Below are 13,424 nucleotides of genomic sequence, written 5' to 3'. Positions count from 1 at the left end.
GCCCAGCGCATACAGTGTTCATGTTTTGTTTTTTTTTCATCCAGACGGCTTCCCGCGCCCCCCCTGCAATGACACGGCACCCCCCCTAGGGGGCGCGCCCCACAGTTTGGGAACCTCTGGTATAGATAATGTCTGGCATGCAAATGACAGGTAAAGTCTAAAACCTGGAGAAAAGAAAAGTAGGAGCTCGAAGAGCAGCGGGGGCTGAAATACTTAGCTCATGTTGGTTTTCATAACAATACATAACATAACCAAAGCCAGTTCTCAATCTAAATCTAAATTTAATTTTTATCTTTGCCAAACGTAACCATAGTCTTGCTGAGTCACTTTTTTATGTATTTTGTTTATGTTTTGTGAAAATGTGACCAGTAAATTTTTCCTTCTGAGGATCCTTCTTCTTCCTGTGTCCATCAATTGACAAGATGAGCAACAGCGCTGGTCCATTTCAGCCGGTGGTGCTCATGGGATCTTGGTTGTCAGATCTACTAGTGCTTTGTTGATCTGGAGAAGGTTTATGTCTGTACTCCATACTTTTTCAGTAAAAAAAAAGTATGGGGTACAGAACTGTTTTAAAGTCTATGCATTCCTTATATAGGCTTAATTGGTTTTTTAAAAAAGCAAAAAAACTTGCAAGTTTGAGCTGTTTTCAATATGAAATTTAGTTTTCCATTGCACTTTTCTCTCAATGAAAATTTGGTGAAATAATGACTTTCACCTGAAAAAATCCATCACTCAGATTGCATTGCCTTATACTGAAGTATAAGGCAATGCTTCAGTATAAGCATATTCTCACTTAGAGAATGCTAAGTGGTCAGTGAGAACAATGCAATGCCATGTCTACTGGTTCTGCAACATTTACTGCTGAGAACATTGCCCATTAATATAAATATATCGATCTGAGGTTTTGCTCCAGGCAAGCATCAGACCAAATCTCCATGGACAGATTATAGGAAGCGGAGGCTATAAAGCAGACTGGAGCAAAATCAAGAAATAGGTGACAAGACAGAGGACACACAGTTGGACATATTTATAGAAGGTGAGAAACTGATACTGCAAGTGTGCGGCAAAAGGCGGAGAAACCGATAGGGAGCGAAAAGAGAGGGAGTGGGTTGGGCTTTAGGTATGGGAGAACAACGGCACATCAGGGCAGTGGGACAGAGACGGAATCAGAGAAACGAGAAGAGAGGAGGGAGAGGAAAGTGCCTGCTTAAGTGCCTGTAAGTGTGTGTATGCGTGAGTGTGTGCATGTATCAGTATGAAATCAGAGTGAGATGCTGGGAGAGGATGAGGAGTAACAGGGTGAGGCAGCTGCAAGAGGCGCTAAGTGTGTTTGTGTGTGAGGTTAGTGTGTGAGGGATGCAGTCATGTCTCTGTGAGAGGGAGCAGCACAGCAACGGTAACCATGCTGAGCCCCAAGATAAAACAGGCACGCCGGGGTAAGCACAATCCCTCCTCCTTTTCTCTTCCTTTTGCTCTCTCTGTCACTCCTGCTTTCTCGTGTCTTCCTCTCACTGTCTCTGCAAAGCTCCGTCTGTTATGTCTTTATAATATCACCGGCCGTTAGTGCTTTCATTGATAAAGGCATCAGTGTGAGTGCTTCAATACTATAGTTAAATCTGCACACTATGCCAGCTTGCGTCCTGGTCATCGTTGTAAACTGTAATTTGCAGAGCTTTATTTGATTTTATTATCTAAAGTCCTTGAACCTTCAGTTTTTCCCAGTATTCAGTTACAGTTAATATGCTCTACTACAGGGGTGATGTAATCTGTCATGTCTCCCACAAGTGATTAAATTATTACCCATCAAATTTGATTTTGCTGTACATGGGTTGTAGTAAACATGGCTGCTGGCAGCCTTCAACAATGCCCTGCACATCCTATGTGTTTTTCAGGGTGTACCCCAGCTGGTTGGTTGCGGCTCTTAACAGGTGACAAATTCTAGATCGGAGCAACTCTTGACTCTCTTCCTCCTCTAAAATCACAACAGCTGACTGTCAAACATAGTTCCTGTAATGCGGAGGAAAATCCAAACAAATGGAAAAAGCAGGCCAGTGTGAATGCACAGAGATGAACATGGAAGCTGTAAATCAGATGAACAGCTCCTGCCTCAGAAGTTATAATGAAGCAGAGTAGAGATACTTGGTGTGGTCTTCGCAGCAGGTGGTTCCTGGATCACTCATGCATGCCGTTTTAAGCTTGGAGTTGTTGCCCTTCCTCCTGGCATTTCCATTAAAGTACCTATCTTTACTTTTTATCTGGCTAAAAATTAAAACCCTTGAAGATTTTAAATTCACTAATCGAGCATGCTTTTGAAGTCAGGTCCATGGCCCATTTTCATACCCAAAACCTCAGATAGATTTGTAATTTGTAAGATGAAAAAAAATAGACAAAAAAGAGAAATTATCATTGCAATCTGTCTTTTACACATACCTCACTCATGATGAAAATAACTAACTTTGGAGTTTTCCTTCTTCTGCAAAAGCTTCCACACTGAAGGGCTTCCGCACTGAAGAGTGTTTCATATAAACTTCATATGCACTTACAGTTCCCTATGATGTTTTCACTGATTGTGAAAAATGTGATTTTGTGACAGTCAGACTGAAACTCATCAAATACTAGTCATTAGTCGATTATCTCTTTAAATAAAAGAAGAATGTTGTTTTACTCTAAAATTATTACAGATGGTGGAAAACAGAAATGCTTCTTCTTTCTCCTTCAGATGGATGGTGCAGTAACCTTTTTCAGTTCCCTGGCCAGTGGCCACGTCTTCTGACTTTCCATCCCTCATTTGTTGAGATGGTATTCTGCTTTGATTAGATTTCCAGCTCCTCTCTACTCCGTCCCTTTTTAACGTAACATCATTTATGGCAAATTCAAACAGCATCATTGAGTGGGGCGTGCTCTCTAAAATTGATAAAACAGACTCAAATCCCAGAAAGTTTAATAGCAAAACAAGTGCCAGAGGAAAATTTTATTTTCAGAACTGATGTGGCGTCTCTTAGTATGTGAACTGCTGGGTTATTTCCACAACAGTATCTGAGTAAATAAAGAAAACATATGATGTCATATTCAATAACTTAAAATATGCATTCCAATGAGGCAGATTTATTAGACCAAAAGTACTTTTTAGGAAAAAAAAAAGCATCCTTTATGCAACATACTTTTCATTAAGATCACATATCTGTTTATAAAAATGTTTTTATTTTGGTCGGATGTTTCATACTAAAAAAAGACCTGAAAACATCAATCTGTATGTAAATCTATACAGTGTTTCACTTAGTATACTGAATTACGGAATGAAATGAAAATTTCAATAACATATTAATTCATTGAATATGACTGTACTTTAGCTACATGATAATCAATTTGAGTTACTGTTTTCTTATCGCCATTTATATTCTGTCAAGCAACAAATTATATTACAACTATTTTATGCAACTACTAAATAAATAAAATAATGTCATATTTAAAAAAAATGGTGACATGCCATTATACTTCTGCTTTTCTGCTTACATCCAATGAAAACAAAACATTTAAGATTAGATTATTGCTTCAGATCAATAAATGCAGAATATAATTTTTAATACAGAAATGAAAAAAACTATATTTTTACCTGCCCGAGGTTTGGTAACTTCAAAATGTATGACAGCCTACAACTTTTAGCGTATATTCACTTGACCTCAAAATGGCAAAACTCAGGTCAGCAGAAACAGAAGCTTGTGTGCAAATAGGAAGTCTATCTTTAACATGAACTGTAGTTTGTTTGTTTTGTTTTGTTTTTTTGTCTGGTGTATTTTTGGTTAAAAAAATACACCAGAAATTACTTGCAATAGTATCCAGAAATTTTGCTTCAGTAAGAGCAGCAATGCTTTACAATGATATTACTTAAGCAAAACCTTGAGGTAGTAAAACTACTCCTAAAAATTTTTTATTTTCCAAAACATCAATCAAATAAAGCCAAGGCTTTTCATAAATTCCCAACATTTTGTGGTTGACTTCTATGTGTATGAATACTTTTGCCAAGCTGTACACATACATCTTATATTAATGCTTCAAACAGTTTTTAATTCATTTGCGTATCACTTTTGCTTAACATATTGCAAAAATATTAAGCCAGGTCATCAATTGAAACTCAGTTCTTCCTTTAGATTTCCTGTCTCTGTAATGAAGATGTCCAAGATGTGGCCATGTCTGCTATAAATATAGATCATGCTCCGCCTGCTTCTGATGTCAGCCTACAGTTTTACTAATGACTCCTCTGTGAGAGTTACAGTCTTCTCTCCTCTCGGCATGTATGACACTGCAAAGAAAGGACATCCAGAAAGAGGAGAAATGAAAGTCCAAACACAGAGCTGATAAACGAGACTGGATGAGGCGGGAGGGAGAAATGGAAAGAGAGATTTCTGTCCAGGCCCTTACAGATACCTTCCCTGCTGTCCTCAGCAGAATGCAGGATGCAATTAAAAGCAAAAAAAAAAAAAAAAGACGCCATTGATTCCTCCCTCCTCTCCTTCCCTCTCCCACTGCATTCTGCTTATGGCTCTCCATGACTCCCTGGAGATTATTACACTGGCACAGCTTTTTGCTCTAGAGCTTTGGCATATAGATGCTAATATATAATCCATACTTGTAATTACTCTGTGCCATGTGAAGCACAATATGAGCCAAAGCAGAGGTGTCCTGTCTGCAGCAGTGCAGCTTCAAGCTTGTTTATTGGTATTTGAAGGAAACAAATAAAATCTACAAAACATGTAAAGCCTGGATTTCAGTTAAAGGTGGGGTATCTGGTGTTATCCAGATACATATCTGGTGATATCACCAGATATCTAGTGTGATACCAGATATCCAGATACCCCAGCAAGATTTCATTTGAAAAAATTGCCAGTGCACAGCTATATGCTACTTTGAACTTCGTGGTTGTATATCCAGTACCAACACTATGTCCACTTAAAATAAATATAGAGAAAATTACACAACTCTACCAACTGAGAAACACAAAGGTCCTTCAAATCAAGGCTAAAATCCCATTTGTTTAGAGTTGCCTTTGTTTAATAAAGAGATAACATTGATTTTCTCATTTATTACTTTTTTTATTTTGTCACTAATGTGATATTTCCTTTTTGTTTGTTTATTGTGTTATGTTTTTTTTTATCGTGTTGAGAATTTTAACTGCCTTATTGCTAAAATGGGCTATGCTAAATAGAACTGACTTGATTGAATTCATTCTATAAAAAGTGGAGAAGTTCAAATGGGATGACAATTTTTCCTCAGGGAACTGTGTCCTTATCGTTTTTCTGATTATCTTAATACCTCAATGTTACCTCAATGTTTGTGTCTGTGCAGCACGATCCAAGAGCATGGTGCTTGGAGAGTTGTCTCGACTCTCCAGGCCTTGCTCTCCTCAGGATCAAGAGAAACCCTTGAAAGCAGGCTGGCTGAAGAGGCAGAGAAGTATCATGAAAAACTGGCAGCTGCGATGGTTTGTCCTGAGGTCTGAAGCTCTGTACTTCTACAAAGACCAAGATGAAAGCAAGGCACAGGTGATAATACCGACAACAAAAAATTCACATGAAGAGGGCACAAACATGATGCACACCCCAATTAAAGTGCCTTTTTTAAAAGTGTTACATAAAGTGTTTTGTATGGACCTATTCACTAATAATGCTTTAAGAAGCTGGTTTGTCATGTAAGAGGCTGACTTTTAGCCATCTTACAGTACATCCGGAACCACCCCAGGAATAAGCAGATGAAGAGAAGTTCCCCTGAATCATTCTTGCTTTAATCTCAATTACCTCTCACTGTTGGACAGTTGCCCAGCATCCTGTATGCTCACTACTCCACAATGTTTAACATGCACTTCGCATTCAAGTCCACCCCTCTGCCTGTCTTTCCCTCTATCGTGCTGCTGTTTCATTTCTCCTACAGGGCTGCATTCCTCTTCAGGGCAGTCAGGTCAATGAGGTCTCAGCCCATCAAGATGAGCCAGGTCGCCATCTTTTTGAAATCGTTCCAGGTGAGCTGGCAGGGTACCATGTCTGTTGTGTAAGGTTGTACAGTTATCCTTGTTCAAGGGATGCTTGAGCAAGGATTCCAACTATCATTTTTTCAGAATTATTGTTCAAAACTCATTTTAAAATACAAAAAACCACGTTTTCACTTGTCATTGCTATTGCAAAAGGTACTGAAATGTGTTTATTTGTATTGCTGACTGCTTAATCTGTTCTGCTGGAACATGAATGTGGTTTGTTTTTGACAGCCACAGTAGAAGGTCACTGTTGGTATGACATGACTTGCAAAACAAAATTATTTTTAAACTACATAAATGATATTTATAATTCTACATATTTGTAATTATTTCCTATTTTTCGTTTAATTTAAAACTGGACTAAAACAACAGATGCCTTGGGAAAAGACTTTTGGATCTTTTCCACATATTAGCTGATGCCTTTTTTTATGACTTGACACTGGTATGCTTTTGGTTCGTCCATGAACTTGAAATAAATACTCCCTTAGTGGTGTTGCTTTGCAAGATTCTTACTTTCAAAGTGCACCTTTCCTACCTTTCCCTAATAATTCACAACCTTCCACCTAGTGCAGGTTTCAGATTGCCTCACTATGTGATTTTGGTTAATTGCATACAAAAGCACAGAAAATGTGCTTAGAAAGCAATTTGTAAAATGTGGGCTTATATTTGCAAAATCAATCCCAATTTTAATATAGGAAATGCAGCCAGTGTTTGCATTATGGAGATAGCAGAGTGAGAAGATACAGAGGGCAGATTCCTGGACAGAAAGAACTGAGTGAGAGGCATGGTGCAGTAGCTGCTGCTGTCTCCAGGGAACACTACCCTTTCTAGGTTGGTTCCCCTACACACAAAGCACACTATAAACCGCAATGCAGGGCATAACAATAAGTGCACATAATCATATGTAAAAATCAAATTCCCGAAAGCATATGTTGGACTGCTGTACCACTAATAAAATATTTATGCCTGTATTCCAAATTTTGTTTTATTTTCTTTCTGAAGTTAGGTAGTCCTTTATGTTCACAAAGCCACTTAAAGGGAAGTCAAAGCTGTCGTGAGATAAAACAAATGCCAAAGCGAAATGTCAAACAGGATGACCTCCTGCTGACTGAACTAACAAGAAAGAAGCCGAGCTCATGCCATGCTTTGTACTTTACATGGGCGCTTGGTTTTCAAAGGTTATTGAAAACACTGGTAGTGATAATTATTGATTGACTGATAATTTAGCATCAGTCTTCTACATAAAATCCCAAAAGTGGAGTGGGCGGTGGAAGTGTGATAAAATGACCAAAGGTTCAAGAGGCATCAAAAGTGTATCTCATTTTATCTTTTTTTACTCACTCTAATCTGTGTTTTCAGGGGGAGCTGGAGAAAAGGATCGTAGCAACACAGGCCATGAATCCTTCCTACTAATGGCCAACTCACAGAGTGACATGGAAGAATGGGTCAGAGCCATACGCAGAGCCATCTGGGCTCCACTTGGTGGAGGTGTGATTACATCAACACACATTTCCATGAATCCACTAAAGAACACTCTTTTGCAGTGTGCATAACAGAAAATATAAATCTATTAGCTTAGATTTTTTTTGTGTTGTGTGACTGCAGGTGTTTTCGGTCAGCATCTACAGGCGACAATGTCATATGAGTCACAGTGTGGCCCTCAGCGAGAGGTCCCCGTGCTAGTCGAACTGTGTGCGAGCTTTATACGTGAACAAGGACTCAAGGAGGAGGGTCTTTTCAGAGCACCTGGGCAGACCAACCATGTTCGAGAACTGCAGGATGTTTTTGACCGTGGCGAAATCCCTGTTTTTGATAGGTGAGGGAGCAGAAGGGGTCATACTATGCGTACAATATGTTATTCCATTATCCATGTTAGTTTGTTATTTTAAAATCTGCACCATTTTTCCCCAACAGTTCCACAGACGTCCACACAGTGGCATCACTGTTAAAGCTGTACATACGAGAGCTGCCAGAGCCTATAATCCCATTCTCCAAATACTCACAGTTTCTATCCTGTGCTCAGCTTCTTAGCAAGGATAAAGAAACGGTACAATTCTCATTTGAACTCTTTTCATCTTATTGTTTCAAAGTTTTCCTGGACATGAACATGTCATTTTTTTGTTTCTTTTGTTAAAGGCCATCACAGAACTAAGCAAACAGGTGAAATCCCTCCCTCAGGTCAACTATAACCTCTTGAAATACATCTGCAAGTAAGTTTAACTTATGCATCTGTGGAAGTATTTGTTGTGATTGCAATGGTCTTGTTGCCGCTTTGTGATTTAGGAATCAGGGAAATTACTTTCATTCACACCCACATCGTTGTCACCAGAGGACATCACTGACTTCATGATGTCTATTCTGTCTTCTGAATCACTAAATAACAGGCTGAGCCCACACACATCAACCACATAATTCAAACCTTCTTCCAATAGCTGTAGCAGAAACAATGGCCTTAACATTTCTGAAATAATTTTGATACTGCCAGACACTTAGTGTATACCAATCACAAAACGACTCAGGTTTTGTTGAAAAACTAAGTCCAGAATTCATAATTCTTAAGCTTTGAGCCACATACGGGATCTATAAACTATGTTTAAAAGAATGCTAACATCAGCAAACATACAAACAGAAACAAAAAGTATATACAAAAGTTAGTATATTACTCACCTTAGCTGTTATGCTAGTTTTAAACTGAAAGCTTCAAACAGTATGTTACCTATCAGCTAATTACTGCTATCACCTTCTATGTTATGTGTAGCTTACATTAAAATGTGAGTTAAAATGATAAAATTAGCATGCTAGCTTTCCTTATAAAACACTGGTGAGGTAATCTACAAACGTCTAGGTTGCGACTAGCCAACCATGCAACAGCTGTTACAAACTGCATTTGTAACAGCTATGTTTCAAATATAGGCCTATGCTGTTGTGCTTACTCTTGCAGCTATATATACTCTGATGTCACGCACAATAGCGTGTGACATCAGAGTATTCTTGATTGGCTATTTGTCAATAGCTAAAATATTGTGGTTAGCTAATAAGCAGTTTTACTGTGTTGATTAACAGTTGCATACAGCAAATAGTAACTAATGCTATATATTGCTGTTCTTGGGGTTATCTTCTCAGGTTTTTGGATGAGGTTCAGTTGCAGTCCAATGACAATAAGATGAGTGTTCAGAACCTGGCCACTGTTTTTGGACCTAATATTCTTCGGCCAAGAGTGGAGGATCCTGTTACAATGATGGAAGGTTGGAGATTATTTAGCATAAGTTACACAAATCAGGCTTACCATTATGACCACTGACAGGTTGCATAGTTATCTGTTCTATATGGCACCCGTTATTGGTTATGCACATTTTTTGTACTCAAAGTTGATGTGCTAGCACCCCAGAGTTGACGTGCTAGCACCCCAAAGTTGATGTGCTAGCACCCCAAAATTGATGTGCTAGCACTCCAAAGTTGATGTGCTAGCACCCCAAAGTTGATGTGCTAGCATAATGTGTGGTCATAATGTGATGCCTGATATGTGAAAGCTAATTTGTATCTTTTTAACACCTTCCATTTAACGCCCACTACATGTCTCAAGTATTGGTATTTTCTAATGTATCTAGGAAGTTCCCAAGTGCAACATTTGATGACTGTCCTGATCAGTGAACACTCTCGACTATACCCAAATGAGGATTCCAAAACTGAGGTCAGATCTCTCCCACCCCAACATGAGCTCAAACGATCCAAAGTAGAATGGGTTTCACAAGAAGAAACAAACCCACCAAATACTACAAGTGTAAACTCTACAAATCTCAAAGAAAACCAGATACCTTCCAGTGTTTTGATGGACAGTGAGCTGCCTACATCTAATCCTCTCGCATGTGAGAAAGATGAGAACAGCCAGACTAAGGGCAATGATGTAAACAAACTGAATGAAAAAGGAGATGAAAAAGAAAATATCAAAACTGAAGGGGAAAGCGAAGTTGCTGTTAGCCCTAGCAAACAGGCCAAAGCTCTACCTTCATGGAGGTGTTCCTTCAAGGGCAATGTAGTCTCTGGAGGGTCAAAGGGGAAAATGGGAGGCTCAGCAGGGGACGTGTCGGCATCTGGTGGGAGCAACTGGCTGATGAATGGCCTGTCGTCCCTCCGTGCACATAGACGCACGACCTCATCCAGTGAAAGAGTGAAAGACTCTACATTGTCTCTGAAGGATTCAACCCAGTCTCTTAAAGAAACCACTCTACAACTCAAGGACACACAAAGAGACTATGACCTAGAATCCCCTCAAACATCCCACTGTCACAGAGTCCTCCACAAATCTCACAGACTCTCTGCCTATGACAATGTAGCTCCTTCCAGCCTAAGCCTGCCTGCTGACGCTTCGTCTATCTGGACACCCTTTGAGATCTCGCTGTCGGACACAGAAGGAAGCAATAAGTCAAAAAAGCTAGAACAAGATGAAGAGAGAAACACTGAGGTGGGAAACGGAACAAATGATGAGGAAGGTGCAGGAACAAGTGAAGAAATCCCAAACAAGCTGACCCAACTAAAGCAGGAGCTGAAAAAACAGAAAGTGAACTATGAAACCCGCATTCGCAAGTAAGACTAATCATTTTATATTGACTTACTCAAATACCCAATCAAATCTGCTAAATTAATAATGCATCTTTCTCTCTCCTTTGAGGCTGGAGGAGTCCTGTTCGAAATACCAGTGCCAGGTAAGCCGCCTCGAAGAGGACCTGGACCAGGAGAGGAAGAAGTGTCACATGTTGGAGATCCGACTCAGGAATTCAGAGCGGGCACATCAGGATGCAGAAAACCGAAATGTTCTCCTCCAGAGAGAAATGGAGGAATTCTTTAAGACTTTTGGAGAACTAACAACAGGAGCAGCAAGGACCAACTAGACCTGACCAAACTGCCTTTATTTGGTCCTGGAGGCAATCAGTCACTGGGAGTACCAACCAGTCCCAAAGCTTTTTAGAAAACATACCTCTAGTGCAATGCCGATAGCCATGTTTTCCACTTCAGTGTGGCTGTCCTGTGCCTATGCGGACCAGTACTGGTGCCAAACAAGAACTTCCCTGGACCAAGAACGTATTTTGCCATTCCATAAAATATATCTCAAGAATGCAGTCTAAATTTCTACCTGAATGACAAGGAATCCTAAAGCACTGCAGCATTACTACCCATACAATTTTAAGTCCCGTTTCTTCCTGACTTTGAATGAAAGAAAAATGTAAGACTTTAACAATAACTGTCTTAGTTAGGTGATTTCAGATTTAAAAGTCAAAAGCCACTCAGCTAACCTTTCAAAAAATCACACCACTTGAGGGCAGCTTTGTTGACAATGTTTGTCCAACTCTAAGTAGACTGCTACATCATCCAAGTGGTTCTAGATAGCATTTTCTTTAAATTGTACCTGCACTAATGCTAAGAGAATTTGTGAAAAACTGTTTTGGCAGCATTACTTTTTAAACAATATCCTAGTGCATCACAATAAATTAGAACATCACCAAAAGGGTAATTCTATTAAAAACTTTGGTAACACTTTATTTGAAGGGGGTTGAATAAGACTGACATGACACTTTCATTAACATGACATAACACCTGTCATGAACATGAATAAGCCTTCATGAATATTTATGACTGTTGTCATAAAGCGTCATTCGGTAAATTATGACACTTTTAATACAAAGTTGACATTATTCAAAATGTCTTTGTTATCACAACTTGACATTAACCAAGAAATCATTACTGTTTAAACTTTACCTTTAATAACATAAAGTTACCCAATTTTTAAAGTGCAATCAGTAATACTTTTATAACACATTTATATCAGTAATGATTTCTTGGTTAATGTCAAGTTGTCATAGCAAAGGCATTTTGAATAATGTCAACTTTGTATTAAACGTGTCATAATTTACCGAATGACACTTTATGACAACAGTCATAAATATTCATGAAGGCTTATTCATGTTCATGACAGGTGTTATGTCATGTTTATGACAGTGCCATGTCAGTCTTATTCACCCCCCTTCAAATAAAGTGTTACCAAAACAGTAAACTCATTAAACATAGAGAAATATGCAGTATTTCAAGTGTTCATTTCTGATATATTTGATAATGGTTTATAGCTGACGCAAACCCAAAGTTCACGTTCTCAAAAAATGTAATATTACATATGACAACAAGAAGAATGTTTAATAGGAAAATTTCTGCATACTGAAACTGTCTGTTATGATACAATATATGGACTCAGTACACGACTTGTGTTCCTTGTGCATGAATACTACCTCCTAAGGCTGTGTTTTGGTTCTTCATCTTTTTTCTACTGAACTATTTCTTCCACTCAACTTTCCTGAATGAAAGGCTGTCATCAGTCAGACAAAATGACAAGTTCTCCATGAAAATCTTTTTAAAAATGTGTCTAAAATAATAATTTAATTTTACAGGAAATGTGGGTTTTAAAAACTTTAAGGAGTTCAAAATGAACAGAAATGAATGCTTGAAATATAGTACTTTGCCTGTTCACATTGGATTCATATTCACATTCACAGTTACTCAAATAAATAAACTTTTCAAAGTCAGTTAATTTATTGAGATGCACCCAAATGTGAGTAAAATCTTACTGAAGGTAGTGCCGGACTTGTAATGAAAGAACAAATGACTCAGGACAACTGTCATAATCTATAAAGTGCATTTAGGGAGATGGTACTAAAGGGTTAATAGCTGGAGCCATTGAGAATCTGAGCCATGAAACATATCCAGAGCTCACCATGGCAGAGACTGGAAAAGAATCACTGCATGATGCTCACAAAACACATCTACAGTCAAATGCAGACAGATCTCTGGCTACACTAATTCAAAAACTATATTACTTAAAACAGAAACAAAATGGATATGAATATCCCCAAATCCGATGTACATTATATACTAGATGTCTTCTAGCTTGAAATAAATAATGTGAAACAACATAAAATCTTCTTAGCTTTTGTTTTCAGTCAGTATGTACCATTATATTGTGTATTTAGAAATTAAAGTGTCTGAGTGGTTGATGGTATGAAGGTGGAGTCATAGAACTGAGGAGAATCTGAGAATCGCTGAACCGAGTAAGGACACTTTATATGGAAAAGGGTGGAGTGACTTATTTGGACTGAGTCTCTGGTTTCTTAAATTATAGTACCCTACTCTAGTCATTGAATACATGACAGATTTGGGCAAATTTAGTGGTAACCCTGGTAACAACGTGCAGATGGGATAGAAGCAGCCACCAATTAAATTAGTCTCAGAGCTGCACAATCTTACATTGAAAATTTGAGAAAAACACTAAATAAGTATTTCTGTCATTAAGAAATAATTGTTAACCAAATCACAAATGGACCATTTATGTACCCTTAACAATGTCTTTAATATA

General features: G+C 38.4%; 1 protein-coding gene across 2 annotated transcripts in view; it reads left to right on the top strand.

Annotated features, from left to right (window-relative positions):
* Positions 1 to 11,138, top strand: part of arhgap22a (Rho GTPase activating protein 22a) — a 19,202-nt gene extending 8,064 nt beyond the window's left edge. Inside the window, exons 1-10 of one of the 2 annotated variants that reach the window (XM_015028039.1) lie at positions 921 to 1,436; positions 5,344 to 5,540; positions 5,926 to 6,013; positions 7,385 to 7,513; positions 7,631 to 7,841; positions 7,940 to 8,072; positions 8,162 to 8,235; positions 9,149 to 9,270; positions 9,634 to 10,609; positions 10,695 to 11,138. In XM_015028039.1, the coding sequence (XP_014883525.1) occupies positions 1,403 to 1,436; positions 5,344 to 5,540; positions 5,926 to 6,013; positions 7,385 to 7,513; positions 7,631 to 7,841; positions 7,940 to 8,072; positions 8,162 to 8,235; positions 9,149 to 9,270; positions 9,634 to 10,609; positions 10,695 to 10,914 (2,184 nt within the window). In that variant the 5' untranslated portion in view covers positions 921 to 1,402 and the 3' untranslated portion in view covers positions 10,915 to 11,138. Of the gene's footprint in view, positions 1 to 920; positions 1,437 to 5,343; positions 5,541 to 5,925; positions 6,014 to 7,384; positions 7,514 to 7,630; positions 7,842 to 7,939; positions 8,073 to 8,161; positions 8,236 to 9,148; positions 9,271 to 9,633; positions 10,610 to 10,694 lie in introns of those variants that run through there. The other variant, XM_015028038.1, reaches the window with a different exon arrangement.
* Positions 11,139 to 13,424: the final 2,286 nt, after the last annotated feature.

This window comes from Poecilia latipinna, unplaced genomic scaffold (assembly GCF_001443285.1).
Source record: "Poecilia latipinna isolate Pla-1442-1.1 unplaced genomic scaffold, P_latipinna-1.0 Scaffold113, whole genome shotgun sequence".
Classification (NCBI taxonomy): Eukaryota; Metazoa; Chordata; class Actinopteri; order Cyprinodontiformes; family Poeciliidae; genus Poecilia; species Poecilia latipinna.
This window is presented reverse-complemented; position numbering and strand designations above follow the sequence as displayed.